The sequence below is a fragment of the Caenorhabditis elegans genome, chromosome V (assembly GCF_000002985.6).
Source record: "Caenorhabditis elegans chromosome V".
NCBI lineage: Eukaryota > Metazoa > Nematoda > Chromadorea > Rhabditida > Rhabditidae > Caenorhabditis > Caenorhabditis elegans.
The window spans coordinates 11,036,401-11,062,195 of NC_003283.11; the positions used below are offsets into that span (position 1 = coordinate 11,036,401).

General features: G+C 33.1%; 13 protein-coding genes, 4 non-coding genes and 1 pseudogene across 20 annotated transcripts; 10 read left to right on the forward strand and 8 right to left on the reverse strand.

The window, feature by feature from the left end:
• Positions 1–60: 60 nt before the first annotated feature.
• On the reverse strand, positions 61–3,029 carry pak-2 (Serine/threonine-protein kinase pak-2). 2 transcript variants are annotated; one of them, NM_073409.7, is made up of 6 exons: positions 2,876–3,029; positions 2,628–2,752; positions 2,199–2,580; positions 1,435–1,841; positions 1,087–1,390; positions 61–572 (listed from the first exon to the last, which is right to left on the reverse strand). In NM_073409.7, the coding sequence occupies exons 1-6, from the start codon at positions 2,999–3,001 to the stop codon at positions 354–356; spliced, it is 1,563 nt and encodes a 520-aa protein (NP_505810.2). In that variant the 5' UTR covers positions 3,002–3,029; the 3' UTR covers positions 61–353. The 2 variants fall into 2 exon arrangements, with proteins under 2 accessions (NP_505810.2, NP_505809.2); NM_073408.6 differs by having other exon boundaries at positions 62–572; positions 2,199–2,586; positions 2,876–3,023.
• Positions 3,030–3,919: 890 nt separating this feature from the next.
• On the forward strand, positions 3,920–4,275 carry C45B11.9 (Ac108). The gene is made up of 2 exons (NM_001269355.3): positions 3,920–4,039; positions 4,104–4,275. Exons 1-2 carry the CDS (start codon positions 3,953–3,955, stop codon positions 4,233–4,235), a joined length of 219 nt encoding a protein of 72 aa, NP_001256284.1. The 5' UTR covers positions 3,920–3,952; the 3' UTR covers positions 4,236–4,275.
• Positions 4,276–4,372: 97 nt separating this feature from the next.
• Positions 4,373–5,073, forward strand: C45B11.8 (uncharacterized protein). Its single transcript, NM_001129407.5, has 3 exons — positions 4,373–4,516; positions 4,688–4,897; positions 4,945–5,073. The coding sequence occupies exons 1-3, from the start codon at positions 4,430–4,432 to the stop codon at positions 4,969–4,971; spliced, it is 324 nt and encodes a 107-aa protein (NP_001122879.1). The 5' UTR covers positions 4,373–4,429; the 3' UTR covers positions 4,972–5,073.
• A 325-nt stretch (positions 5,074–5,398) lies between these two features.
• On the forward strand, positions 5,399–6,012 carry C45B11.5 (uncharacterized protein). The gene is made up of 4 exons (NM_001028538.3): positions 5,399–5,492; positions 5,535–5,622; positions 5,673–5,824; positions 5,869–6,012. The coding sequence occupies exons 1-4, from the start codon at positions 5,424–5,426 to the stop codon at positions 5,899–5,901; spliced, it is 342 nt and encodes a 113-aa protein (NP_001023709.1). The 5' UTR covers positions 5,399–5,423; the 3' UTR covers positions 5,902–6,012.
• Positions 6,013–6,309: 297 nt separating this feature from the next.
• C45B11.2 (uncharacterized protein) lies at positions 6,310–7,580 on the forward strand. The gene is made up of 4 exons (NM_073410.5): positions 6,310–6,436; positions 6,535–7,118; positions 7,170–7,323; positions 7,371–7,580. Exons 1-4 carry the CDS (start codon positions 6,417–6,419, stop codon positions 7,453–7,455), a joined length of 843 nt encoding a protein of 280 aa, NP_505811.2. The 5' UTR covers positions 6,310–6,416; the 3' UTR covers positions 7,456–7,580.
• Positions 7,581–7,666: 86 nt separating this feature from the next.
• C45B11.6 (Epoxide hydrolase) lies at positions 7,667–9,343 on the forward strand. The gene is made up of 4 exons (NM_001129406.6): positions 7,667–7,963; positions 8,009–8,291; positions 8,335–8,815; positions 8,874–9,343. Exons 1-4 carry the CDS (start codon positions 7,779–7,781, stop codon positions 9,296–9,298), a joined length of 1,374 nt encoding a protein of 457 aa, NP_001122878.1. The 5' UTR covers positions 7,667–7,778; the 3' UTR covers positions 9,299–9,343.
• Positions 7,684–7,833, reverse strand: C45B11.10. Its single transcript, NR_069404.1, has one exon. It is a non-coding gene; the product is annotated as an Unclassified non-coding RNA C45B11.10 (non-coding RNA).
• dhs-18 (Hydroxysteroid dehydrogenase-like protein 2) lies at positions 9,305–10,433 on the reverse strand. The gene is made up of 3 exons (NM_073411.9): positions 10,394–10,433; positions 10,178–10,349; positions 9,305–10,033 (listed from the first exon to the last, which is right to left on the reverse strand). Exons 1-3 carry the CDS (start codon positions 10,417–10,419, stop codon positions 9,350–9,352), a joined length of 882 nt encoding a protein of 293 aa, NP_505812.1. The 5' UTR covers positions 10,420–10,433; the 3' UTR covers positions 9,305–9,349.
• Positions 10,434–10,819: 386 nt separating this feature from the next.
• Positions 10,820–12,378, reverse strand: srh-74 (Serpentine Receptor, class H). Its single transcript, NM_073412.2, has 4 exons — positions 12,127–12,378; positions 11,558–11,703; positions 11,322–11,512; positions 10,820–11,276 (listed from the first exon to the last, which is right to left on the reverse strand). Exons 1-4 carry the CDS (start codon positions 12,342–12,344, stop codon positions 10,827–10,829), a joined length of 1,005 nt encoding a protein of 334 aa, NP_505813.1. The 5' UTR covers positions 12,345–12,378; the 3' UTR covers positions 10,820–10,826.
• A 1,547-nt stretch (positions 12,379–13,925) lies between these two features.
• C45B11.7 lies at positions 13,926–15,620 on the forward strand (annotated as a pseudogene). Its single transcript has 3 exons — positions 13,926–14,841; positions 14,888–15,042; positions 15,091–15,620. Coding segments are annotated over exons 1-3 (1,601 nt in total).
• A 200-nt stretch (positions 15,621–15,820) lies between these two features.
• On the forward strand, positions 15,821–16,708 carry T04C12.33 (Serpentine Receptor, class E (Epsilon)). Its single transcript, NM_001348584.2, has 4 exons — positions 15,821–15,916; positions 15,970–16,087; positions 16,134–16,294; positions 16,342–16,708. The coding sequence occupies exons 2-4, from the start codon at positions 16,057–16,059 to the stop codon at positions 16,705–16,707; spliced, it is 558 nt and encodes a 185-aa protein (NP_001335557.1). The 5' UTR covers positions 15,821–15,916; positions 15,970–16,056; the 3' UTR covers position 16,708.
• A 171-nt stretch (positions 16,709–16,879) lies between these two features.
• 21ur-14351 lies at positions 16,880–16,900 on the forward strand. The gene has a single exon (NR_069405.1).
• A 72-nt stretch (positions 16,901–16,972) lies between these two features.
• Positions 16,973–17,298, reverse strand: T04C12.32. The gene is made up of 2 exons (NR_102069.1): positions 17,155–17,298; positions 16,973–17,109 (listed from the first exon to the last, which is right to left on the reverse strand). It is a non-coding gene; the product is annotated as an Unclassified non-coding RNA T04C12.32 (non-coding RNA).
• A 428-nt stretch (positions 17,299–17,726) lies between these two features.
• On the forward strand, positions 17,727–18,896 carry T04C12.7 (Conserved plasma membrane protein). The gene is made up of 3 exons (NM_001028930.2): positions 17,727–17,827; positions 17,945–18,114; positions 18,334–18,896. The coding sequence occupies exons 1-3, from the start codon at positions 17,737–17,739 to the stop codon at positions 18,679–18,681; spliced, it is 609 nt and encodes a 202-aa protein (NP_001024101.1). The 5' UTR covers positions 17,727–17,736; the 3' UTR covers positions 18,682–18,896.
• On the reverse strand, positions 18,894–20,743 carry srh-75 (Serpentine Receptor, class H; the record flags this gene model as incomplete). Of its 2 annotated transcripts, none has more annotated exons than NM_001028928.3 (5): positions 18,894–19,009; positions 19,405–19,846; positions 19,928–20,118; positions 20,166–20,311; positions 20,526–20,743. In NM_001028928.3, 5 exons carry the CDS (start codon positions 20,741–20,743, stop codon positions 18,906–18,908), a joined length of 1,101 nt encoding a protein of 366 aa, NP_001024099.2. The 2 variants fall into 2 exon arrangements, with proteins under 2 accessions (NP_001024099.2, NP_001024100.2); NM_001028929.4 differs by having other exon boundaries at positions 18,906–19,009; positions 20,634–20,743.
• A 1,496-nt stretch (positions 20,744–22,239) lies between these two features.
• On the reverse strand, positions 22,240–22,869 carry T04C12.1 (LITAF domain-containing protein). Its single transcript, NM_073414.7, has 2 exons — positions 22,686–22,869; positions 22,240–22,421 (listed from the first exon to the last, which is right to left on the reverse strand). The coding sequence occupies exons 1-2, from the start codon at positions 22,858–22,860 to the stop codon at positions 22,294–22,296; spliced, it is 303 nt and encodes a 100-aa protein (NP_505815.2). The 5' UTR covers positions 22,861–22,869; the 3' UTR covers positions 22,240–22,293.
• A 250-nt stretch (positions 22,870–23,119) lies between these two features.
• On the reverse strand, positions 23,120–23,889 carry T04C12.11 (LITAF domain-containing protein). Its single transcript, NM_001269356.2, has 2 exons — positions 23,683–23,889; positions 23,120–23,425 (listed from the first exon to the last, which is right to left on the reverse strand). The coding sequence occupies exons 1-2, from the start codon at positions 23,873–23,875 to the stop codon at positions 23,298–23,300; spliced, it is 321 nt and encodes a 106-aa protein (NP_001256285.1). The 5' UTR covers positions 23,876–23,889; the 3' UTR covers positions 23,120–23,297.
• A 372-nt stretch (positions 23,890–24,261) lies between these two features.
• Positions 24,262–24,408, forward strand: T04C12.31. Its single transcript, NR_069406.1, has one exon. It is a non-coding gene; the product is annotated as an Unclassified non-coding RNA T04C12.31 (non-coding RNA).
• Positions 24,409–25,795: the final 1,387 nt, after the last annotated feature.

Sequence of the window (25,795 nt, forward strand, 5' to 3'; positions counted from 1 at the left end):
GAAAGAGAAAACGAAACCAAAAGTTCGTTGAGAGTTCTTCTTGTTCGGACGCGTGTCCAATATTTGTATTTTGATTTATTAAAACAAAAAAAAAGAATATTAAAATGATGTTAATTTGTGAGAGGAGAAGAAACCGAGAAAATGAACCCGTAAAAGAAACATTCTTCTAGGGGTGAAGTACATGAAAAATGTTGCATAAAAGGCAGTGTGGTGTCTCTCTAATGAGTTATCATCATCATACAAGCAATACATACATACAATAATAGCAAGGTGAAATCAATCAAGGAAAGGGGTAATACTGATCTGAATGTGAAATGATGCATGTTGAGATGGTGTAAATGAGAAAAAAAACATCATTGAATTACTGTAGTTATTTGAGATGAGTGATGATGAGTTGGTGGATTATTTCCATTAATCGTGTTACCCTGTAACTGTAGAAGGAGAGGAGCAATTGATGAAGAATGCTGAGCTTTTGCAAAAAATGGATGACGAAGTAAATCTTTAGCTGGCCACCGTTTATTAACATCTTTGACAATGCAATGTGAAAGCAATTCAGAGAGTTCCACAGATACCTGGAAAATATAATTTTAGATATTTCAAATAAACTGCGTTTTGAAAGAACTTAGTAGTTTTTGAAAAAATTGAATTAAAGGTGGAGTACGGTCAACGTGGATTTTACTCTATAATTCTACATATTCTCGAATACCACATAGCAAAAGTATGACAATCGCACAATTTTGAAATTTGAAAATCGCGAATTTTCAAATCTCGCTAACTTTCATGTTTGAATTTCCTCCAAAATGAGAAGCCACACCCACTCGCACAAATCATCTGATTGGCTCAAAAGTGGACAGTTCATTGATTGGTTGTAGTTCTGATTTTGGAGGAAATTCTATTCAAAAGTTGAAAATTGCGTTTTCGAGAGTTGACCATTTTTTCAATTAATTTAAAAATCTTTTTTGATTTTCTCTTCGTTTGTATTGTGGTACTAAAACATATGGGACTATTTCGAGTATACTAAAATAAAATTTTCATTTAATTCTTCTTTATCTGCTTGAATTTTTAACGTTATCCTATTCTACCTACCTTGGCATGCCTACTAAATCTTGCTTCATGTTCATCTCGTATCCTTTTCATTGCTTGAAACGGCTGATCATTGAAAAACGGCGGTTCTCCTTCTACCATCTCGATGAGCATTATTCCAAAAGACCAAATATCAGCACGAGTGTCATATGGTTCACGAGCAATAACTTCTGCAGCTGTCCAGTAAGGCGTACCAACAAGCGAACGACGACGAGGAACTTCTTCAGATAGTTGACCACAGAAACCGAAATCCGTCAGTTTCACAGTTCCGTCTCGCTTCAGTAGAATTGAGTCGCTTTTTATGTCTCTGAATATAACATTTATTAAGGTGATTTCAAGAATAAAACCAACCTGTGTATTACTTTTCTTGCGTGTAGAAAGTCTAGAGCACCAAGAACCTGCCTTGAAATGGTAGCAATTTGTGGCTCAGTCATACGAGTTGCAGTCACAATATCTGTCAAGGATCCACCTTCCATGAACTCCATCACAACCCAAAGTTCATCATCAACAAGATGAGAAGAGAAGAATCGAACAATATTGGGATGTTGATACTGCCGAAGTATTGATACTTCATTGAATAAAAGTTCTCGGCGTTGTTGTTTCCGGAGATTCATTCTTTTCACAGCGACTATTTGTTTTGTTGATATCTTGTATGCAGCTTCGACTACTCCTGTTGATCCTTCTCCGATTTGTTTGTAATCTGTGAGATCCGAACGAGGATCCGTGCCGTCAACTACGAATTTCAGCGCATTTCGAAACTGAAATATGATTGTTTTTTGACAAGAAAAAATATTTGTCTTATATTTTCCGCAGTTTTTATTCGTATTGTTAGAAATGATACATTTATCTTTTGAGAAGAAAGTCTCTATAGAATTTAGTTTTTTAAAAGTCAAAACAATAGTTTTAGTGAAACATTGTCTCAAACGTTTGTCAAAAAATGTTTTTTTTTATGGGGTTATTCAAGTAGTGTCGGAAAATTAAAAATTGTAGAAAAATTACGTCACAACTGTATTCAAGTATACAAAAACATGTATTTAAATACATTTGTGACGTCACAAATGTATTTAAATACATTTTGCTATATTACTTGAATAACCCCATTAGAAAATGCATACCTCTTCATCGCTGACACCTTCAGTGCATTTCGGCTGTTGACGCATGGCTTGTGGCGTTGAAGGAGATTTGGGTTGTAATTGAGGAGTCGTTGTTCTTGATGGTGCAACAATAGTTATTATTTGTTGATACTGATGTGGCTTCTCTACTCCGAATGTTGTTGACATTGGTGGTTTCTGATTGCGTAGAGGTAACGGAGCATAACTTGGATCATTAAATGGATATCCTCTTTGACTGACTGGTGGAAGCGTTGGACGGAATGAATGTCTTGCAGATGAAACATTAACAACAGGTGAAGCTGTTGCTGATATTCGAAGACTATTGCTTCTAGCGACACTTGGCATTGGAGAGTTTGTCATACCAAAGGGGAGTGGTGAATTGTATCTGAAACTGAAAATAAATTACAAAAAATTGTCAGAAACAATTGTTACCTTGAAGATGGTCCTCGAATTACAGTTTTCAGTTCAGCGACGTCTACCGGTGTAATGCAAGATGGATCGACCATTGGCTTCGGTCTTGATATTGATCGAGGAGGTCCAAGAAGAGCTTGCCATTGCTGAAAAGTGTTTAGTGAACTTTTCTGAAGTTTTTTGAATCACTAAATCGGAAAACGAATTTCATACATTTTTTCATGCAGTTTTTTTCAAGTTAAAGAAAAAAATAGTTGAGAAAAACGTACTTTTGGCAGTCCAGTATAAGTTCCTGATCTTGCATCGAATCCAGCGTGTATTCGATGTTCGAAATTGCTCGGCGTTGAAATTTCCGACTTTTTGACTTTTCGGCGCAAGGAAAACGTTCGATTCATCTTCTTCTCGGCATAACTAATTCTGAAAATTGGAAAATAACCTTATTGCAATTTAGAAGAGAGAAAAATCAATAGGAACGATAATTTTGAAGGTTATTGAAAATCGATTGAAGTGTGAAAAACACACAAAACGAAGGAACAATGCTACAGCGCAAACGATCGAATTAAAAAGACATCTGGTGGTCGAACAGAGACAATAATTGAAAGGAGGCAACACGCGATCTGACGAAAATTAATTCCGTAGACACGAAATTGTGGTGAAATTTACAGAAAATGAACAAAGGCGAATTAAAATATAATCAAAGTCTGAAAATTCATCTAATTGAATTTGTAAAACAGCCTTCGTTTCTGTTTTTATTTGCAAAACACAAGTCCGGCGATAAAAACTGTTCAAAAAATTAGAAGGGTCTCAATGCATTGTCGCTCTATTGATACGTCTAAGAGAGTGGAAACGCAGTGAAAACTCAAGAGATGGTGCATCATGGTCAGTGACGAAGAGACGAAGACCATTTTCGCAGGATATATCGTAATTTCACTAGATTTTGAAATGTCAACTGAAAGGCGCAAAAAATTATGGTAGTTAAATAAAAAATGTTTATGATTTCAAGACTGTAGAAGACAGATTTAGAACAATTTTAACAGAAAATCAATAAAAAACCTACAAAATTTGCTAAAAACGAAGTACTTTCATTGAAAAATGCAAGGCGAATAAATAGTGAAGCATTCTCTGAAATTAAATAAAACTACCATAAACTTTTTGCGCGCCAAGACCCATCTGTAATAATCCGTGCGCCTTCAAGAAGACATGTAAAAATTTAGTGTTATTACGATAAAATAAAAAGTGTCTATGAGATTTTCTAAATACTTCAAATATTTATTTACGTCAAGCTCTGCTTGGAAATGTTAATTGAAATTTTCATTTCTGAAGTTTAAACAATCAACCAAACGAAAATGTCTTCTAACGACACTTCTACAGCTGCTAATGAAACGTTGAATAATGCCATTTTTAGAATAAAAAATGAATACTATGATTTTCAAGTAAGTCACTTAACGTTATGATATAGTTATAACTTTCCTGTCCTGAAAATTTGAAATTTTGCAGTTTCTGGATATGCTATTCATAAATCTGGTCGTTATTTTGTTGATTGCCTGTGGTTTCTGGTGCTTGTGTGCATCCTATCGTCTGAAAGAAGACGACAAAAGTGTCTCCGAATCAAAATCTGAAGCTGTATAAGAATGATAACTACAATAATAAAATATAATTTAAAATTCCCAAAATGTGTTCAACATCAAATCAAGAATATTTCCGTAACACCCTTGAACTATTCTCTAATAAGTTAGTTTAGAAAAAAAAAACAGAAATTAAAGTTTATTTCGAAACATCTATCAGGCAATTGCAATATTATCTCCGTGACTCAAATTTCGACAATGTCGCCTAATGTCACCTCTACTGCAGCTACTGTTATTCTCAACAATGTTCACATTAAGCTCATACAAGAATATGACTATAATACTGTAAGTGGAATAAAGCTAAATATACCCTGGAGGCCTATACGATATAAGCTGATATAAGCTGATATAAGGATATAAGGATATACTGATATAAGGATATAAGCTTATATATATATATATATAAGTTTTGCGAGAATTCAATTCTAGATGCAAAAAACCTTTAAAAATTTACAGTGGACAATGATTTTACTCACTATTTTTGGTGTTTTCTTTGCAATTCTGTGTGGACTCTGGTGTCTGCTGGCTGCAAGAAATGTGAAAGATGATGAAACAGTTGTGATCGATGACAATTCAAGATCAATTGCTGGTTCTGATTTTTCAGTTGTTGAAGTTGAAAATGAAGAAGTGAAAGAAGTGGGAGGATTTGTCAAATACTTGACTGATGTAAGAGAAGTCAATTAGGTTAAAAAATAATGTTATTCTGATTTTAGATTCGCAAGAGTGTGATCTTCATCTAGAGAAAATAATTCAACAACAGAAGTTACAATGAAAATGAATCTCTAGTTCTTTTGTTGTATTATGTCACCAATTCAAAAATAAACATGCGTTACAATCCCTGATATCGTCCAGTTCTTTGAAAATTTAAAATTTAAATTGGGAAGTTTGGAACGAGCCTAGAGCTCACGAACAGGCAGGGTCTCCTCATTATTGTTTAAAATCTAGATGTAAAATCAGTGGATTCGGAAATATCACTTCCCGGTCATTTTGTAAATTTATGTGGAAAAGTTTCAGTGACATCAAATTTTTTTTGAACATGTTCTGCCAAAACTTGCGGAAATAACAAAAAACAAACTTTTACATTTTTACATGAAATTTTTCAAAAAAAATCAAATTCTCCACGTAATTTTTCTCAAAAAAAAGATAATAACAATTTTAATTCATTTCAAATTTTAATTTTCACTCTTTGACAATGAATAATACTACTGAAGTGTTCGATAATGTTGAAGTTTTAATTTCAAGATATCAAAATGATCAATTAGTAAGTTAATTTGTTGCAACCTACAAATATATTTATGTTTAGTTATTCTGCCTGGTCGTTACATTTATCACGATTGGAATTTTTCTTTTGTGTGGAGCATGGTGCATCTATGCAATTCGAAAAATGCAAGGTAATTATATTATATTGTTGGAAGAGCTATTCTTAACGTTTTCTTTTTAGAAGAATCCAGCGTGTATCATTTTGAAAATGAATTTAAACCAGATGATGATAGCGTTCCAATAAATTCAAAAAGAAAACCTGCTGGATTTTGTGATATTGATATAGAAAATAAAGAGAGAAGAAAAAGGAATAGAAACAATTATTTCAAATCGGTAAGTGATTGTAAATGATAATCTTATTAAAAATCCAATTCCAGATTGGAAAAAGCTTCATTATTTGGAAAGAATAAGATGATATGATAAGAAAAGTGAACGATGCAGAGAGCTTTCTCTGTTTTTTCCTGGGTTTTTGTCCATATGTGTGTCTTTTTCTTATTTGTTCTGATAATAAACCGTATCCTTCTCTCTTTCTATATTTTGATCCGATGCGCGTAATGTCAATATTATCGCATTGACTCATAAAAGGAGATACCGATATTTTTCTCATCATAGATGAACCTTCTTAAACTAGTTTTTACTAGAATATGATATTTGAAAATGAGAAATGAAATTAAACGAGACTGTGGAAAATGCTTGTTCCTATTAGGAATTAGGTCTTGAAATATGTAGTTTAAATATTCAACGTCAACTGTTCTAGTTCAAATGCATGGCAGCAATCATTCACTGATAAAGTTTTCCAGAACTAGAAACAAACATCATCAAAATGTTAGTTACTCATTGATTTAGAAATTGCGAAATACTTCACAATAAACGAATAAAAATACGGAACATTTTCAAAAAAAAAACAGCGAGCTTTTCTATTTCAATGGAAGATGAATACTTTTGGTGAGTTGATTTTTTGGTGCTTACAAATTTTATAGATTTTCAAATTTTGATGTGATTTCCTTCTTCGTAAACACTTGAATCACATTTTGTTTTTTAAGGAAAAAGAATGGAAGACCTCCAGTCGAAAAAGACAATGATAGGAATTCAATTGCCAAACTTTGTCTCTCCCATTTAAAAAAATCTGCATCAATCATGAAGACAACTTACAGTGACTGCATTTCCAACAAAGCAGAATCTCCGGATGATTTCCAGTCCAATGTAATTTATTCAATCAATAAAAAATCTAGATGGGAGATCGAAGAATCAATTGGAGTTGATCTGCTTGATGAATTGAGTAAATTGAATATTGGTTGGAATGTTATAATTGTTGAAAGAATTGTTTTACATACTTTCTCATGGCCAGTATGCATTTGTGAACCACTCTCGGAAACATTTGAAAACTTCTATGCCATTCGAACTTTTCATTATCTGACTGGAGGCAACGAATATCATCGAACATCCATTAATTCTATTTTTGGGAAACTTTACTCAAGTTTCTTGAAAGAATGCCCCGTGGAAATAGATGGAGCAGACACTAAAAACGAGTGTACACCATCTATAACCTACAATATTTTAAGAGCACCAACAAACTATTTAGTTCTTCTGAAAAAACAGTTTCAAGATAGCAATTTTGGACATGATTGTAAGTTTTGAATATAAAAATGTAAAAAATAAACTTTAAAAAGTGATTCAGGGCCTCGAGTTGGATATTGGAAACGTCTTGAACGTCATAAAGAGAGTGTTCTACAGTTGAGATATGAAAAAATTGAAAATTTAAATGAAGATTATGAGCATGATGAGCACATTGATCCTGATTTGGATCATCATTTGAAGTTGAAATCCCTGTGGTAAATGCCAGTTTTTGTACGTATTAATGTATTATTTCTAATTTCAGCTATAATTTGGAGGAACACGTTGTCGATAGGTTTACATTTGTAAAGAGAAGGAGACGGGTCAAAACAAGTACATGTAATAATTAGAGTTTTTGGAAATCAATTGACATTTTAAAAAATCATTTAAAAAATCTATAAAACTTCGAACTTTGTAGTACATGTAAAGCGTTTTTAATGAAGAAGTTCTTTCTGTAATTTATTAAAGAAATGTAATTTTTTCATGTACAAAAGCTACGAACAGAACACGTTTTCAAAGAGTAACTCTTCCCTTTCCTCTTTTTCCTTTTCTAATGTCAATAACAGAGTCCTCATCGGCTCGGGTCAATCTTCTTTGGCACATTGTTTGACCAACTCAACCATTTACTTGCCAGGTCACTCACCTTTTACTTCTTCATCGATTTTGGGTAAAAATGAGTTCCTGGTTTTTCTTTTCAGTGGTTGTTATTTCTATATTCTCGATACTCCTCAGTATTTATATTCATAAACCCGATTTTCCACCACTTGAAATTGATCCTGATGACTATTGGAAGCTTGATGATCCTGAAAAGGATGATGACACTATTTATTCGTTTACAATTGATATTAAGGAATCAGAGTAGGTTGAAACGTATAACAAGAATTTCATTAATGAATTCTTTAGAGTGTCAAATTTCAAGGAAAAATTGGAATCTGAGAGATTTTTGCCAACTCTTTACGATACAAACTACGACAATTATTTGAACGAATTGAAACAAGTACTTTTGGGATTTAATTGGAAACAACATCAACACTTTTTAAATACTTTCAAACAGTATAAAACCGAAATTGAAGGCCTTAAAATTCATTTTCTCCGTGTCTCAACTCCACCGAAAGATAAAAAATCAAGAGTTGTACCTTTATTAATTTTTCATGGATTTCCAGGAAGTTTTTGGGATTTCTTCAAGGTTTGTCCTTTTTTTTAAATAATTAAAAACATATTTTTCACAGATTATTCCAATTCTCACAAATCCATCTCGCCATGGTTTTGACTTCGGCGTTGAAGAAGCAATTCAATTTGAAGTTATTGTACCAAGTCTTCCTGGATTTATTTTTTCTGACAAACCAACTAAACAAGGTTTCAATGCAATTGCCACTGCAAGAATCATTGCAAAACTAATGTATCGTTTGAATTTGAACAATTACTTTGTGCACGGAACTGAAGGTTACGGTAGTGACGTAGCAACTTTATTGTCGTCTCTGTACCCGACAAGAATTGCTGGATTGCATTTGTCAAACCCATTTGTCAATCCAACATTTTCAACGTTCACTCTAGCAAAATATGCATTGAAAGCTATGGGCCAAAAGGATGAAGACAGAGAAAACCAGGAAAACCGGGAAACCGGTAAAGACAATAGAGATCAAATGACAGATTTAGCAGACTATTTTAAACAGGACAAATTTGCTTATCCAACTAATTCACAAGCTTTTGGTAAGTGAATTCAAATAAATATTTTAATTAGAAGTTGTCTTAATTATCATATTTCCAGGTGCTGCTTTTCTTAACTCTCCATCAGGAACTGCCAAATATATCGAATCTCGGTGGAAGCAATTATCCACGTTTTTTGCGGAAACTAATCTAAATGAATTGTTCACTATGGATGAAATAGCAACTGAAATCTATCTCTACTGGTTAACTGATACTTTACCTTCTGCTCTCACTATTTTAGACAGTAGTTTCAATTTTGAAAGTGTGTGGTTGAGTTCTCAAGTCCGGATACCAACTGCTGTGAGCTATTCAAAACAAACACCTTGGAGATGCTCGAAAGATATATTGGAAGATAGATATTTGAATTTGACAAGAATATCTGAATTGCCGAAAGGTGGAATGTTTCATCATCTTCAAGACGGGCACAAAATTGCCGAAGACATATTTTCATTTGTTGAACTTCAATTGTTGCATAAAAATAACTAATTGTGAGACAATTTTTATTGCGATTGTTATAAAATTATTTGGTATTTTCCTTTATAATTTTGATGATCCAAATCTTGGTGCAAATGACTTTTCAGGGACAAAAAAGTCTGGAATAAGTGAGGATCCTGGAACACATTCGTATTGCTCAAAATTGGTGATCCCTTGTGTTTGTAGTAGTTCTTCATCAATTAGGAAATTGCCGGTGAACTTTTTCGAGTCTTTTGATAGAATAGCGTATGCAGAATCAGCCATAATTGATGCTTTTCTGTTTCCTGCAGAATCTCCTCCATGAGATAAAAACTCCATTGCAGATGTCCAAATTGCAGTTAACGGCCATAAAGCGTTCACTGCAATTCCATATGGACGGAATTCTTCATGATGTCCAAGTACACACATTGACATTCCGAATTTTGCCATAGTATACCCAACATGAGGTCCAAACCATTTTGCTTCCATATCAAGAGGCGGCGAAATATTCAACACATGTGGATTTTTTCCTTTCTTCAAATAAGGGAGACAAGTTTTTGTGAGTAGGTAGGTTCCACGTGTATTGATTGAGTGCATCAGATCGTATCGTTTCATGTCTGTATCTTCTGTGTTGGTAAGAGAGATGGCTGAAGCATTATTTATCAGAATATCGATTCCTCCGAATTTTTTGACTGCAGCGTCAACTGCAGCTTTTACTGCTGCCTCATCACGAACATCTACGACGCATGGAAGAGCATGACCTCCTGCCTGACAAGTTGGAAATTTAAATTTTCGGTTAATAAGAGGAATATGCTTAATCTTTATTTCTAGCTGAGGGTTGAGTTGAGAAATAAACTAACATGTTGGCTGTATGTTTGAAAATAAAGTTCAACTTTATCAACAAAAACTAACCTTCTCAATTTCGGCTGCCGCAGTATAAATAGTTCCCGGTAGTTTTGGATGAGCAGTTGCTGTCTTCGCTGCTACCACAATATTGGCTCCGTCTTTTGCCAATTTCAAGGCAATTTCTTTACCGATGCCTCTTGAAGCACCAGTAATAAATACTGTTTTTCCAGCAAAAAATCTGAACAGTTAAGTTGTAAAATATAATTACCGAATTGATCTTACCCAGTATTTTTGATTGCAACCGACATTATTTTACCGCAGTCTGAAGAAAATTGGGAGTTTTTGAAATTGCGTTTTATGTGAAAATGATACAAATAAGACTACACTGTTGAACACCTTATCATTTGAAAACTCCTGACTGCCTACAGCGTAGTCCGAATGATTGTTGGCCACACGTGTGAGAATAGTAGTCAGAGTAGTCTAGATGTGACTAAAATTAAAATTAAAAAAGATCTGATTAAAAATCAAAATGTGGTGTGTATTTTCCAATTTAGTGTCCTATTTGTCAGCAAGCAATCGTATCTTAACTTTATTCAGCTGCAGGCTTTGTGGCACCTGCTGCCGTGCCAAGTAATTCGCTTTTCTAACATTTCCATCGATAGATAATATTTAATTTTCCTTTTGCATATATACAGATGCATACAGAAATTTGTGTTCACTTTCTATGAACTTTATCAAAAGTTGCAACTTGAATTAAAAATTGCCTATATGGATGGTGAATCAGAATAATTATAAACGTTGAGACAAAATCATGAAATGAGATAAATAAAACAATAAAATTATTAAGAGATTGATCATAGTAATTAAAGAAAATGGATAAAAATACAAGTGCCGCTGGTGCCAAAAGGAAAATCAATGGAACCAGTGCTTGAGCAATTGTTCCTAAGAAAAATGTACGTTGATACTTTTTTGTTTTCGGAGAAAGAGTGATTGTTGTGGAAAAATAAATATAATATAAACAACAGAGAAAAAAGAAAGCGACTTGAATAAAAATTCCAATAACTATAATAGTTGTAAACATCCAGAGATAAGTGTGCCAAAAATCATCGGTTGCTAAAACGAAAATTTCACTGTAAAAGAACTCTTCCGTGGGGCATGGTATTGTCTGAAATACCGAAAATTTTTATCACTGCAACTAAAATATTCTGACCTGAAGCAGATTTAATTTTGCTGCATTTTGATCTGGAATGTGGAAAAAGGGCGGTATGAGGTATCCCACAATGGGAATGCAATTTAGAAAGTAATATACTACTTTTGTACCAATTTTGGTTATTTTAAATCGATTGTTCTGAATACAACTACTTCGATTCTCAAACAAAGCAATTATTGAAATACCCATAACTGCAAATTGTCATCTGTTTTTGTCAATTGTTTGGTGAAACTCACCCATACAAGAAACCATTCCAATATAGAGTTGAGCCGATGTTGGAATTCCAAGAACGCGAAAAAGACCAACTGGGAAGCCGGAAAGGGTTGGAAAAAAGAAATATGGAGTTATGAGCGAGCATACCAGAATATCAACATAGCAACACCTACAAAAATAATGATTTATGAGCGTTTGCCAATTGAGCTACAGATCAATTTGAGAATTCCTGTTTCATTTGAAAGCTAATGTTGAGAAATAATTCAGTGTGCAAAACTCGAGAAATCAAGCTCACGGTGAGCATTTTCATGGGCTGTACAAACTATTTGACAGCGTTTCGAATAAAAATCTTCTGGACTTTAAATTTTTAGGCACTGAAGTCATGACACCGTCGCTCTCTTGCTGACATGGATGTTTAGAGCAAATTGAAATGCTCACAGTGAACTTGGATCTGGAGTTTTACAGCTAAACATTTACATTTCGCTGTTTCTCTTTCGAGTGGCACCGACTCGTCCCGAAGCCTGCCGAATGACTTTTCAGAATTTGAATTTAGTAAAATTGGTCTATGATTAATTTTTATCCTGCAACTAACCAGCAATGTGTATTGAAAATAACCCATTTAACAGAATCCATTGTTTTTGGTGTCTTATTAAAAATGCAATGAATTGTAAGAGCGTGCATAGGTAGAAAAAATATGAGCAAAGAATGAGAAAATAGAGAAAGCCCCTGCCAAGAACTCAAAAAGCTGGTATCAGGGGAGCATTTTAATTTCCATTCATTTGAATAATACGATTCGATAGAAGTTATCATAAAAACACCCTGGCTATGTTGGGTTTTAAAGTTTATATCTCATTCGCCACAAATTTTGGGAGCAGGTGCAAATAGAGGTTTGATCATAAAGTTTTATTAGCTTTTTTAATATCATTCAACGGAAATCAATTATAATATGTGTATCAAATTTCTTCGAATGTCCAAAATTGAAATTTGATTTTTCAGGTTTGTTCTTTTAAACGATAACGAGCATTTTTTCAAAGTGTTGAGAAATCTTTACGGAAATTGCTGATTGTCGTGCTCATTAAAATTGAGAAACTCCTGGGGAAAAAACGCAAGAAAAGGATTGACTCTGTAAACATTCTATGTTGTTGAAAAATCAAGGCCTTGTCCAATTGTAATTCTGGCTTTTACTTTTAGGGTCAGTCATTTTGGCGAGTGGAATATTTCTGAGTTTTCCGAAAACTATCAAAGACTAAATAAAACACCAGTGGTATAATATTTTTCGAAAAAATTTAAATTTTTCCTCAATTAATATTATTATCCTTTAACTGATTACTACTGACTTATTGTCGTACCTGTCTGAATTTTTGGAAATTCGTGCTATAGACAAGTACACCTGAACGCGTTCAATGCGCCAATTAAATTTTGAAAGTGTGTTTTTATAATTTTCAACGGTATCAAATTGATTGTTTGTTTCCCTTCACATCCTTTAATAAATACAGTCCTCAATACTTTCACAAAGTAACAGACCAAGAAAAATTTAATCTCACATGCAAAACGTTTAGAGGACATAATATAACCCTTCTGCATTTTGAAGTTGTTAGAATCGTACTCACCGTTTCAACTTTTTTGTCAAAAAATAAGGATCAAAAATCTTCCCTATCAAAATTGTATCAATCACAGTATCAATTTTCTTAAATATCTCATGCGAAAATATTGTCTATTGTTTTTTGACTTCTCGGGTTTCCGACATTTCGTGTTTTGAAATGTCAACTTCCTATTGAATTTTTGTTCTATTTCATCTATTCCGTCGTTTTATTTTTTTCTCATCTGCCGTAATGGTCGTCGTGTTTATCTTCAACTTCCCTGTTACACTCCCTTTTTAGCAAAGACTTTTTTTTTGAAGACGGCCACAGTTTACTGTACGCTGTGTAAAAAATTTAATTTGTTCCTTGATGGAAACTCAAACAAAAGCTAAAGGAGCAGCAAATTGAAAATGTGTGAACACAAATGAAATGAATAGTTGAACACCTAAAAACGTACCATTTATAATTTTATTCAAATTTGTCCTTTGAGCCACTTATTTTCTGTTGGATCAAAAGAAAAACTGTTCAACTGTCATTGATTTTCAGTCATTGGAGAAAATTATATTAGGCTGTAGAATAGTTTTTTATATTATAAGAATATAAATAAGAATTACTCTATCAAAAATAAGGTAAAGCTTGGTTGCCTGGACTGCAAAAAATAGAGACTGAAAACAAAGTTACTTATTAAGCACATCAACAGTTTTTCGCAACGATTTGTTTTTCGTAATGTTGAAAAAATTCCGGTTGTTGACTAATTTGTCTATTTTGTCTCATTTCAATTCATTTATCTTGAATACTCCCTTCATTGGCAATGTCTGTTCGTGAAAAATATCGCTCAACCGCCAATGAATTTTGAAGAGCTGATAGTACTCTTGATAGAGCTTCCGTATTTTGTAAGGTTTATGAAGCAATTCATTCTTTATGTAAGTTTTATATTTTTTTTGCAAAAAATGTGGTCAAAAAGATTTTCCAAAAATGTAAGCAATCATTCTAATAGTTTACGTATTTTAGCACAAACCACTGTCGCTATAGTTGGTATTGTCTTCATTCCCTTATACTTGATTATATTAAGTCTATGGAGTGATGAATGTGGAGACGTTCGATTATACCTGTTGTTTATCGGAATCATAATTTTCATTTGCACATTGTATACCCCCATTCATGCGTATGCATTGAGTGATGCTAATAAAATGTCTCATTTTGAAGCTAATTATTTTTAGAAAAAGAAAGCAATCGAAGATCGTGAGAATAGGATCAACAGTCTATCAGAGCCCATCCACGTGGGTGACATCACTCAGGAAGAAATTATTAAGCATATTCCTTGTCACATGCATACAATTTGTAATTCTCCATTTTGTATTCTGATTGGAATTTGCGGACCCACTGCATTCTATACCTTTAAAATGTTTTTCTCCCCCGCTGAATGTCCAGCAATCACATTTTGAACAGCTTTTGTTATTAGTATTATCTACAGTATTTGGCTTATTTTAGTACTTTGTGCTTGTTGTTTTGGTTGCTGCCCTTTACTGATTCAAGGTCGTGTAGCATGTGGTTCACGAGTTCTTCTGTCTCATTCTTCCCTTCAGGTGGTTCTATTGATATCCTTTCCATTCAAAATGCCTGGTCGCAAGAAAAATCGATCAAGGCGCAGTCAACATCAAAGAGCTAATAATATTCCCAAAATGCTTTGTTTCTTCAAAAGGTTTATAAAAAACTACATTCCATTTGTGAGTTTATTTTGCTGTAAAAACATAACTAATTTAATGATTTCAGCTCAGTCTGCAGCAGTTATTCTCCTTTTCATTTCAATCTATTTGATTGGTTTGAGCACATGGAGTGAAAATTGCCTAGATATTCGTGTATGCCTGGCAATGATTGGAATTGCAATGCTTCTTTGCGCGATGTTTAAACCAATTCATGCTTACTGAGTGAGCAATACCTGTCAAATGAATAATTTCGATTTTACTTAATTTTAGAAAAAGAAAGCAATCCAAGATCGTCGGAATGCGATCAACAGTGAATCAGAGCAAATTAACGAGGGTGAAATCACATCGGATGAAATTGCTGAATATGTTCCGTGTTGTATGTATAAAATTAGTGCTGGTGCATTCAATGTTGTGCTCAGCATCTGTGGAATAACTACAATTAGTACATTCAAAATGTTTTCAATGAATGTCCGACAATCACTTACTTTTTTTGATGAAATGTCCGGCATCACTTATTGGACAGCCTTTGCTATTAGTGTTATCTACAGTATCTTGTTCATTTTCATACTCGGTATATGCTGCTTTGGTTGTTGCCTTCTATGTTTTTCATGTTGTAAACCAAACAAAAGAGAACCAGTAAGCACAGAAGATTCACCAGCTTAAATTAATTGTTTTGTTAATATATAATTTCAACTACAAAAATAAGATTATTTTACTAATATTAATATCTTCTAATTGTAAACTATTTTATGCCACAATGCGTTTCCCTCTATTTTTCCTGGAAATAAATGTGTTTTTTTCTGAATACTTCATCGAAATCAAAATAATTTCAGGAATATCGAGCGATCAGCTATTTCTGCGGGTGGATCATGTTGTTGACGAGTTCGTCTATTTTGTTTTATGTTCTAGGTGCCTCTTTTTTTGACCCGGGCGTGGCTTCTAATCTAGCAGGAATTTCAAATAAAAAAAAATCGAAATAAAGTGATTTGAACACGGCGAAAAAAGTTTAGGCAAAACCAGACACGGGAAGAGGTCAACAATCGCGCCCCAGTTATTATTCTCGCGTTGAGGATGCCATGCAACGTGTTGTTGAGAAGTTCGTCTAATTTTTTATATTTTCAACGTGTTTCTCTTAAATATTCCTTTTAGTAAAAAATGTCTGTTCGCGAAAAATATTGATCAACCACTAATGAATTTCAAAAAGCTAATAGTATTCCCGAAAGCGTTTCGATTTTTATGAAAGTTTGGGAAACAGTTTGTTTCATTTGTAAGTTTATTTTTCTGTAAACCCCGTAGAAAATTAAATATTTCAGCTCAGACAATTGCTGCAAACGTTGCTATCATTGTCATTGCATTATATTTGATTTTTTTGAGTTTATGGAGTGATAGTTGCGGAGATATTCCGTTTTACCTGTTGCTAATTGGAATCGCAATGCTCATTTGCTCACTTTATTACCCATTTTATACATATGGAGTAAGTTGTACAAAAGGAAGTCACATTTCCAATTTAATTTTTTTAAGAAAAAGAAAGCTATTCAAGATCGTCAGAATAGAATCCACAGTCTCTTAGAGCCTATTTACGAGGGTGAAATCACATCGGAAGAAATTATTAAATTTATTCCGCGTTATCTGCATAATATCTGTAATGCTGCAGTTACTGTTCTGTTCGGTATTTGTGCACCCACTACATATTATACTTTTCAAATGTTTTTCTCGCGCCATGAATGTCCAGCAATCACTTATTGGACATCTTTTGTTATTAGTGTTTTCGACATTATCGTGCTTGTTGCAATACTTGGTGCATGTTTCTCTTGTTGTTGCCTTATAATAGTTGTTCATGTATTTTGCAAATCTGATGAAGGGAATGAAGTGGATATCGAAGCTTAAACTGTAATAATATTTTTAATATTTAAAACAAAACTATTTTCCAAAATACTTTGCAGATGGTCAGAAGAATTATTTAAGACATTGTTCAAAGAACAATTGAAATTTGGCACATCTATCGAAAAAAACGCCGTTTCATGGAATTATCTTCACTTGATTATTATTGAATTCACCTTTCGCACAACGTCACAATAGCATCAGAAATGTGAAGTAAAGAAGGAATTACATAAGTTTAAATTGTTCTATACTCATGTCATTTTTCAATTTGACGGTTAAAAGAATTTAGTCCTTCAGAAAATTTCCATCTTGGAAAACTAATTTCAATGTCAATTAGTTAACGAGATTCTTGTCTGTCAATTCCGTTGTTTCGTCATAAACAAAAAACTCTTCAGCCAGGAAGTTGGTCTGAAATTATATGAAAGTTATCGAAATATTTTCGAAAATGTATACCTGGGATCTCTTCTATCAGCGGCTTAATTTATTCAAACATTTGGAACTCCTGTTCTTATTCAAGTCCAGATGGAAAAAACACGAAAAAGAATGACTATACACGAGTTTCCTTGTATCGGAATGTATCGTTAATTTCCTTATTTGATATGACGTGATAAAAAGACTTGTGACTTGTTTATCTTCATTCTTTTTTTTTCAAATCAATTTAGATCAGTTGCGCGTGATACAGTATTCTCACTGCCTATCTATAATTTTAACTCTCGTCAAAAATTTCAACCAACTATATGATAGATTGTCTTTAAACGGTCAGGTTATTCCATCCGGCTATGATTTATTAGTTGTGTCTTGTTCTCTTTAAGAACGAGTTAACTATCATTTGCAATCAGAATACCCCACTGGTCCATTACTATTCTATGATCTTCCGCCGCCCACTTTTCTTCCATCTTTCGTTTTTATTTTACCACTTTGATTTTTTGTTTTTCCCATTAGCGTTAGCACTGTTCATTTTTTCACGTTCTCTTTCGAATTTACAATCTTTTCAATTCTCATTTAATTGTAAGTTCATATCACTCAGAACACAAAATGCCGGTACGAGACGTTCACAACGAATATAATGCTGCCGTACGAAAAGTTCAGAGAACTGATAAGCTACCACCAAAGCTTCTTTTTGTTTGTAAGTGGTTTATAAAGAAATCTTAAGTATTAAAAATTAAATTTTCACAGACCACAAACTAAACAGTTCTGATTACCGTAAAGTCATTAACTGAAAATACAAAATTTTTAATTCCAGTAAGAGCAGTATCATCATGCTTCGGTTTCTGCATGTCCATTTTCTTGATCACTGTTGGTTGGATTAATAAACGCAATTGTGAAGCAGATAAGCACATTCCATATTGGCTCATTATCACTGGAATTGTTATTTTTATCAGTGCACTCAACTTCCCATTCTACCTTATTGGTGTAAGTTATGGGGTTTCATAAAAATTACATAAAACTTTCACAGTTTGAGCTTTGGAAATTAATTGTTCGTTTTGTATATATGCTATAAAATTTTTGGGTTTGAATTTTTTTCACAAAGCTAATTAGAGATTTCAAAACTTAAATGTAAAGTGAGATACAATGTTCAAAGCTTGAATACTATTTTTAAAAATGTAGGAATTTCCTGAAATCGATTTTCAGTGGCGTCGTGCAAAGCAAGCAATGGCTCCACAAACCTCAACAGAAACAGACATCAAAAATGCGACTCCATTGAAAATGCATCGAATTAGTAGATTTACGTTCTGCTGTTTGTGCATGTGCATTCCAATTGGTATTCTCTGGACAATGCAAATCTATGATAATCATGAAAATTGTGACAATCTTACATATTGGACTGCATTCAGTGTTAGCATTTTGTATTTGTGTTGGATGTGTCTCATGGTATCTGTATGCCTTCTTGGATGCTGTATGGTTGGAGCTTCACGTGTATCGAAACAAGTTACTGCTGCTAAACTTAAGAAACAGCAAAGTGCAAATTCAAATGCATAACTTTTTTGAAATAATTCATTTTCCATATTCTTGCCCACACAAATTTTGATTTCAATTCTCATTTTGAAATCATGTAATTTTTTACCTTCACAACGAGCGACAATGCAAACATGTAACTGGTTTTCAGTAATCATTAACTGTACCAATCTCTATTCACCCGGTTTATTGGATTTTTTATATACACTAGTTTGCAAAACTATATAAAGTTGAATTTTTATAGTTTTTCAAAAATCAGTTCTAATATAAGGAGAAGTGCGGTTTGGAAGTCTTCTCAACACATTATTGTCGACTCGAGCACCTTTTGTAATGTATGAAATCCCGGTCACTTCTGAAATTACTTTAGTTAAAATTTGTTTTACTTTACAAATTAATAGAGCCCCTCCAGATGTCGAGCATGCATTATAAATTTATAAATTCCAAATTATCCGTTTTTGGGCAAAAAACCTAAATTTTTGGTAACAAATTTGTTTTTTTTTAAATTTTATTTAGTTCTCCTGTAGTTTAAACATTCATTCCGGTCGAGACATCATGGTGAGCCTCTTCACTCGCCTTCAGTACGCAGCTGTTTTATGTTCAATTTGTCTTCACAATTTTTGTGCTTACATATTTCGAACATAAGTTTTCGAATGGCATACGTCTACACTTGAAGTTCGAGACTATATTGACCTACTTTTCTTGTCAGGGGAACATGTTTTTGTTGTTCGGAGACCAGCTCTCACTTACCGGCGCTTCTATCAAATGTTACGACTTTGATGAGAAATCTTCGATATGGATGATGTACAAGTATAATGACAAATGTTGAAGTGAACCCATGCAATGATAAAAATAATACTAAAGAGTTATTTAGTTCTTGATTATAATATTCACAGTAAATAACCACAATTCCAATTATTACGGGTAGCAGTAGAAATATTAATGGAACAACTGCCTGAGTAATTGTTCCCAAAAAGAAAGAACGTTGAAATTTTCTTGTGTTTGAAGAAATCATTATTGCTGTAGAGATGTATAAATAATATATGCAACATATTGTAAAAAATCCCAATTGACTGAATAACATCAAAACTATAACACCTGTACTCATCCAAAGGTAGTTTATCCAAAATTTATCAATTGTCCAAACAAAAACATCGGAGTAGAAAAACTCCTCTGTCGGGCATGGAATTGCCTAAAAGTAAAACTTACTAGTACTTTCATGAAAATCAACAACTTTGAAAAGCGCACATAACATCACTTTTCTTTTACTTACTTGCAGCAAATGCAATTTAGCTGACTCTTGTTCTGGAACATTGCAATATGGAGGAATTAGATAAACTAATACAATAAAGCAATTCACGGAATAATATAATAATTTCCACCGTTTTTTTGTAATTCTGAATTTATTGTTCTGAATGGCACTACTTCGATTTTCAAATAATGCAACAAGAGAGATTGCCATAACTGAATTGCAATAAATAATGACAGTTATTGTGGTTTGTTCAACTTACACAAAGCAGAAATAAATCCTATAAGAACTTGAACAGACGTTGGAACTTTAAGCACACGTAGTAAACCAACTGGAAACCCAGAAATTGTTGGAAAAAAGAAATACGGGGTAATGAGGGAGCATATCAATATATCGACATAACAACACCTGTAAAAGAAGGCATTGGCATAAAAATTCAGGAGGGTATTTTGTAACAACGTGGAATTTTTGATTCCAATTTTAAAATCTCGTTGAAATTTAGATAGTTTTTTTTTTGAAAACTGATTAAACCTTGCGACTCGAGTAACAAAATTACAGATTTTTATTAAAGTGAAGATATGACAGGTCTTATAGAATTCATATGAGTTTGCAGTAATCTTACCAACAATGCGTGTTTAGTAGAACCCATTTTACCGAATTCATAGTTTTTGGAGTTTTTTGTAATATACAATAAGTCGTGAATCCGTAAATTGGGATAAAAAATACCAACATTGAATGAGAGAATACAGAAAGTCCTTGCCAAGAAGCCAGAAAACTTGAATCATTCGAGCATTTCTTCTTCCATTCATTTGAATAGTATAGATTTGTACTTGTTGTCATATTATGAGAATATTATCATTGAAAGTGGTATATGGAATGTCCGTGAAAGCATTACTCGAATAACAGGTGGAAATGAACAAACGATTCTTCTTTTGATATGAAGAATAAAAATTCTGAAAAAAAAAATCAATTTTGGCATATATCACAGACGTGTCCAAGCAGAAGCAGGTGTATTATGACCTGTCAGTTTTGAATAAAATGGCAAAATTGTGAACTTTAAAGTAAGTTCACTAACAAGGAAAATTTTTCAACTTACTCTCAGACATCAGAACGAGACCCGTTTCAATAAATCTATGAAGAAGGAGAATAAGAATTGTTGAATTTTTGAGAACTTGATTATAAAAAATAAATTGGATTGATTTCTAGATGACCAACTATTACTGGAAAGTCCAAAAACATCAAGAATAATTGATTGAATTGTCAATGCCAAAAGAAATGTGTTCTGGAGCAAGGAAGTCAACGTTGTAAGAAAAGAACGCATAGTAAACATTGAATGACAAGAAAAATACTACTTGAGTAAAAACACCGATAGTTATTTTACCTATTGATATACTGAAAAAATCATAAGGGGGGTAACGAGGATTTTTCTCCAAAAAAAAAAAATCCTCACATTTTTTGCACATTTTTTGCACATTTTTAACACATTTTTTGCACATTTTTTGCACATTTTTTGCACATTTTTTGCACATTTTTTGCACTTTTTTTGAAGGAAATCCTCGTTACCCCCCTTAGGATTTTTTTATTATTTTTAGAAAAAAATTCCTAAGGGGGGTAACGAGGATTTTTCTCCAAAAATAAAAAAAATCCTAACACATTTTTTGCACATTTTTTGCACAACCATCTCTTTTCCGATCTTGCCATTCCGTCTCTTTTTGTAACATAATACACATTCCCCGTTCAAACTAACTGTTATTAGATGGATTTTATTTTGAAATATCTTTTTTAGTTTGAATAAAAGTTTATTGAATGAATAATGAGAGTGTTGAAGAAGAATGAAAAATAAGAAACAAAGAATAGAATCCAGTCAAAACAAACCTGACACTGTCTCTGGATAATGGTTTGATATTTCGTTCCAAATTTTGTGGTTTTTGTCGAGTAAGATCCGTTATTTGACTATCTTGTTGCTATTGCCGGATCTGTCTGTTCAGAATTTATGGATAATCTGTAGTTTTGCATGTGATACGTATTTAAAATTGCATATCTTAAATGTGGAATAGCAAAATTAAAATTATTGCTTTATACACACAAACATTTTTAAGTCTTGTGAATTTTTTTTAAAGTTATCAACATTCTGATAAGTTTCACAATTACTTCCTAATTTTCATCACACTGATAATACCCTGCATCACCTTCATAATTTGGTGATTTAATCCTATATATTTTTCAATTGATGGGAGCCCGAGTTTGGTGATAAATGAGAAATGTTTTTAGAATCAAGCTTTGTAGACAGATTCTGTCCGATGTTGTGGTTTTTTATAAAGAAATTGTCAATGTGATTGATATTTGTATTAGAAAATTTTCATTCTATAGGGTTTGAGTTGAATCAGAGATTAAGGTAGATACTTGCAAGCAGCAAAAAGTGCAAAAATGACAAGAGCAATGATAATGACATATCCGATGAATTGGCGAGAGTCTTGTTGAATTGAATTGATAGGACGAGCAGCTGGCCATGTGAACACTGAAGATTTTGTTTCAGCTCGTGAAAATGGTGCATGAATATCGATGTACTATGGTACCTTGTGAAATTGTGTTTAGAAATCTTGTGTTTTTTTTTAGTTTTAATCTATATGGTACATGCTTGCCTACAAAGCCGCTACGGTAAATGTTTCCACCAAAAGTTCAAAACTAAATATTTTGTGAAATCTAGAAATAAACTATTATAGACATATATAAAAACAAACCTATGATAAGAGAAGTTCATAATTTGTATGAATTTACTAACCTTGTTCTTCCGGCAAGTTCCTGATCTGAGCATGTGGTAGAGCACCGCAATGCTCACAAACTTTCAGTTTTCGGATGGATTCCTGACGAAAACTCTGTCGTTGTTTCTTGGCTTGTGAGTTTGCCGGGTCCATATATGGTGGAGGCATGACAATTGCAGTTGGACTTTCAGACATTGCTGAAAAATATAATTTCATGTTATTCTGCAGAAAACTTTATGAGGTGGTGAGCGGGAAAACATTACCTACACTGATAATTGATAAGAATGAGCCAGAAATGGGGTGGAGTCTATTGATATCAGGCACTGCTTTCAATGCAAATATTGGACGGACGCTTCGCGATCTTTTTCAATGAGAATCGTACTAATAACATTTGAAATTGTTGTTGGGGCTCAAGTAATCACATTGTATTTTCGATCGGCAGGACTTGGAGATTATCTTAAATGTATTTATTTATCTGTGAGAAGATTTTGATTATTTGTAACTTTTAAAGTAGGAACGGGGAGGAAAGAAATAACACCATAAAAGGGAATAATTTACGAACGGTTTATGGTATTTGTAAGTGAATTGGGGTGGCAAAATGAACTGAAAAAACAAAGAAAATATTGCAGAGTTTAAGGCAAATACTTGCAAGCAGCGAACAACAAGAAAATAACAATTGCAATGATAAGAACATATCCGATGAATTGACGAGAGTCCTGATGAATGTGATTTGTTGGACGAGCTGCTGGCCAGATGAGCACTGAAAATTAAATTTATAGATTTATGAAAGCGTAAAAAATATTAGGTATCATCGAGAGATAGTTGTAAAATTTTTAATAATCTCAGTGCACAACAGTTGCAAAACTTATTATATTAGGTATTCTGACTTCTCTCATCACGGATCTATATTTAGATATACTTGCGTTAGCTTCTTTTTTAGACATACTTATGTAATCTTTTCTTTTAATTTTTTTAAAATTTTTTGCACGATTTTTAATTTGTGAATTTTTGTTGTACCTTGTTCGTGTGGTAAGTTGGCAGCCTGTGCTTGTGGTGGAGCACCGCAATGTTGGCATGGTTTCATGTTGGAAACAGATTCCTTCCTAATCCTTGACATTTTTTTCTTAGCCTGTGCATTGGCTGGATCCATGTATGGAGGTGGTGTCACAATTGGGACATGCTCAATGTCAACAGCTTGATGCTCTGGCATGGTGGTAGGTGGCTGGAAATATAATGATAATTAATATAATTAAAAATTAACAAGCAATACAATGTAAAAATAACTTGAGGTTCAAATCAATAAAATTTTCAGAGCGGTTAAATGTTCAGTCAAGCAATTTATAGACATCTAAAAGAAATGTGAACAAGAACTTTAGTTTATGAAATATTAAGTTTCAGATCAAACATATAATAATTTTTCACATTCAATTCTCATCATTAGGTAAATATGTTTGGTTTTTTAATACAAGGTTTAAGATTTTTAAATAAATTCTGACAAGTGATTTAAAAAAATAAGCCGATGTTTCTAAAGTCATTTTAGCATAATTTCAAGTATATTTTAATTGAATTGCGTATTTCAAAGTTTTGAAACAACATGATCTGTTTTCAAAAATATAATAGCAGAGGTTTTGAAAAGAGGGAAACAGACAACCAAAAGAAATTCATAGTTTCTTTCGGTTGGCCGCATGACCATTGCGCATGGAAAATGCGAAGCGACACGTAGAAAAAATGGAGACAGTGAAAGTAACCCTAACCTGTCAACCAGATTGTATCGATGTGAAGGGACAAACACAATCGCCTCGTCTACATTGAAAAATTGTTATTTAGAAGTGGATAGTTGGGAAATATAATAGTTGCGGATGAATGGAAGGGTCTTCGAATTTTCATATATTTGGGACACGAAACAGGAAAAATAAACACATATTCAAAAATAGTGAGGAAATTAAGAACAAGAAATTGCAAAAAAGATACATTTGGTATAACAGAGAACAATTTTATATATTTGCACCTTTGTTAGTTCTAACTATTTATACATGAAATGAAATTCTGTAAAGTTGTTTTCTGACTCACAAAATGATAAAGTGTGATTTTTGTTAAAATTTAAAAATAGTAACTACCGAAACAAAGTTTTTCTTTCAACACTCAAGATATCCCAAAACCACGTTTCTCGACTGGATTCATGATACCGATAGATCAAGGGACAGCTGACCTGAAAATGAGCTGGTGTAAACATCCCACTGGTTACAAATAATGGGATATTTTAAATCAACTAACTCTTCCCACTTAAATGATTTTAAAAGAGTATTTTGATATTTATTGAGATGACGTTATACGGTCAACAGTTCGAGAAAGTGAGAGCTTTGAAAGTCTTTGAAAAATACGAATAAAAAGGATACGGGAGACGAATGAAGTTGACAAACCGGTTAAAAACATCAACTGATTATTTAGTTGGTCTGTTGTTCACAGTTAATTTTTAGTTCAGGTACGCATGAACTTTTCCCTGAGTACCACTGAACCAGTTGTGTTTTATTATCAGATGGTGTATACAAATTGAAAAATACGTTGACCGGTCGTACCCAAGATTTAGGTCCAGAAAAAATCAACAATCTAAAACATGATTGTTGATGAGAATACTTGCTTCCATAAACAAAAATGTCGTTATTAATTTGAAGTATTTGTTGTCCTAAGTTTTGACAGTAACCAATTTCAAAACCTTATCTCTACATTTCTAAATGAGAATGCAGTTTGGTTTTCCAAAACCTTTTTCTTTATTTATTTTTTTGATAATTTTCATTTCAACTTGAGGATGGCGAGGATATTTGATGGTAAAAATAAGTGAAGAAGATCTTGAAAACACAATAAGACAACAAAACAACAGTATATACATAATGTCTGCAACAGGAAAAAAATAAATGATTGAATGTGGTTTCATAGACAGTCTCTCCAGAAGAACAATACCGCCTTCTTCATGTGATTCGAAACCTACTGACCAATTGTTCTCAACTAAATAAGTGTATCTTCAAATCACACTCTATTTTTTCTTTTCGATCTTTCTCTTGTTTTGCAAAGCGACCAGTTGGAAAGGGACATTAAATCGTGTGACGGGCGCAGCAAAAATGAGAGTAAAATT

Bases quoted from the DNA above. Each gene is read 5' to 3' on its own strand.
- T04C12.7 (NM_001028930.2), top strand. From the start codon at position 17,737: ATGCCGGTACGAGACGTTCACAACGAATATAATGCTGCCGTACGAAAA. The intron at 17,828-17,944 runs GTAAGTGGTTTA...TTTTAATTCCAG, and splicing joins ACCAAAGCTTCTTTTTGTTT to TAAGAGCAGTATCATCATGC. The intron at 18,115-18,333 runs GTAAGTTATGGG...ATCGATTTTCAG, and splicing joins TCCCATTCTACCTTATTGGT to TGGCGTCGTGCAAAGCAAGC.
- C45B11.5 (NM_001028538.3), top strand. From the start codon at position 5,424: ATGAATAATACTACTGAAGTGTTCGATAATGTTGAAGTTTTAATTTCA. The intron at 5,623-5,672 runs GTAATTATATTA...TTTTCTTTTTAG, and splicing joins TGCAATTCGAAAAATGCAAG to AAGAATCCAGCGTGTATCAT. The intron at 5,825-5,868 runs GTAAGTGATTGT...ATCCAATTCCAG, and splicing joins GAAACAATTATTTCAAATCG to ATTGGAAAAAGCTTCATTAT.
- T04C12.11 (NM_001269356.2), bottom strand. From the start codon at position 23,875: ATGCCAGAGCATCAAGCTGTTGACATTGAGCATGTCCCAATTGTGACA. The intron at 23,426-23,682 runs GTACAACAAAAA...TTTAATTTTCAG, and splicing joins CAACTTACCACACGAACAAG to TGCTCATCTGGCCAGCAGCT.
- C45B11.2 (NM_073410.5), top strand. From the start codon at position 6,417: ATGGAAGATGAATACTTTTG. The intron at 6,437-6,534 runs GTGAGTTGATTT...TTGTTTTTTAAG, and splicing joins ATGGAAGATGAATACTTTTG to GAAAAAGAATGGAAGACCTC. The intron at 7,119-7,169 runs GTAAGTTTTGAA...AAAGTGATTCAG, and splicing joins TAGCAATTTTGGACATGATT to GGCCTCGAGTTGGATATTGG.
- dhs-18 (NM_073411.9), bottom strand. From the start codon at position 10,419: ATGTCGGTTGCAATCAAAAATACTGG. The intron at 10,350-10,393 runs GTAAGATCAATT...TTAACTGTTCAG, and splicing joins GTTGCAATCAAAAATACTGG to ATTTTTTGCTGGAAAAACAG. The intron at 10,034-10,177 runs GTTAGTTTTTGT...CCAACTTGTCAG, and splicing joins CGGCAGCCGAAATTGAGAAG to GCAGGAGGTCATGCTCTTCC.
- srh-74 (NM_073412.2), bottom strand. From the start codon at position 12,344: ATGATAACTTCTATCGAATCGTATTATTCAAATGAATGGAAATTAAAA. The intron at 11,513-11,557 runs GTGAGTTTCACC...GACAATTTGCAG, and splicing joins TGGAATGGTTTCTTGTATGG to TTATGGGTATTTCAATAATT. The intron at 11,277-11,321 runs GTCAGAATATTT...TCGGTATTTCAG, and splicing joins CAAAATTAAATCTGCTTCAG to ACAATACCATGCCCCACGGA.
- pak-2 (NM_073408.6), bottom strand. From the start codon at position 3,001: ATGAATCGAACGTTTTCCTTGCGCCGAAAAGTCAAAAAGTCGGAAATT. The intron at 2,587-2,627 runs GTAACAATTGTT...ATTTATTTTCAG, and splicing joins ATTCGAGGACCATCTTCAAG to TTTCAGATACAATTCACCAC. The intron at 1,842-2,198 runs GTATGCATTTTC...ATCATATTTCAG, and splicing joins AAGGTGTCAGCGATGAAGAG to TTTCGAAATGCGCTGAAATT.
- T04C12.33 (NM_001348584.2), top strand. From the start codon at position 16,057: ATGAAAGTTTGGGAAACAGTTTGTTTCATTT. The intron at 16,088-16,133 runs GTAAGTTTATTT...TAAATATTTCAG, and splicing joins GGAAACAGTTTGTTTCATTT to CTCAGACAATTGCTGCAAAC. The intron at 16,295-16,341 runs GTAAGTTGTACA...AATTTTTTTAAG, and splicing joins ACCCATTTTATACATATGGA to AAAAAGAAAGCTATTCAAGA.
- C45B11.9 (NM_001269355.3), top strand. From the start codon at position 3,953: ATGTCTTCTAACGACACTTCTACAGCTGCTAATGAAACGTTGAATAAT. The intron at 4,040-4,103 runs GTAAGTCACTTA...GAAATTTTGCAG, and splicing joins ATGAATACTATGATTTTCAA to TTTCTGGATATGCTATTCAT.
- C45B11.8 (NM_001129407.5), top strand. From the start codon at position 4,430: ATGTCGCCTAATGTCACCTCTACTGCAGCTACTGTTATTCTCAACAAT. The intron at 4,517-4,687 runs GTAAGTGGAATA...AAAAATTTACAG, and splicing joins AAGAATATGACTATAATACT to TGGACAATGATTTTACTCAC. The intron at 4,898-4,944 runs GTAAGAGAAGTC...TTCTGATTTTAG, and splicing joins TTGTCAAATACTTGACTGAT to ATTCGCAAGAGTGTGATCTT.
- T04C12.1 (NM_073414.7), bottom strand. From the start codon at position 22,860: ATGTCTGAAAGTCCAACTGCAATTGTCATGCCTCCACCATATATGGAC. The intron at 22,422-22,685 runs GTTAGTAAATTC...CAAAATCTTCAG, and splicing joins GAACTTGCCGGAAGAACAAG to TGTTCACATGGCCAGCTGCT.
- C45B11.6 (NM_001129406.6), top strand. From the start codon at position 7,779: ATGAGTTCCTGGTTTTTCTTTTCAGTGGTTGTTATTTCTATATTCTCG. The intron at 8,292-8,334 runs GTTTGTCCTTTT...TATTTTTCACAG, and splicing joins GTTTTTGGGATTTCTTCAAG to ATTATTCCAATTCTCACAAA. The intron at 8,816-8,873 runs GTAAGTGAATTC...TCATATTTCCAG, and splicing joins AACTAATTCACAAGCTTTTG to GTGCTGCTTTTCTTAACTCT.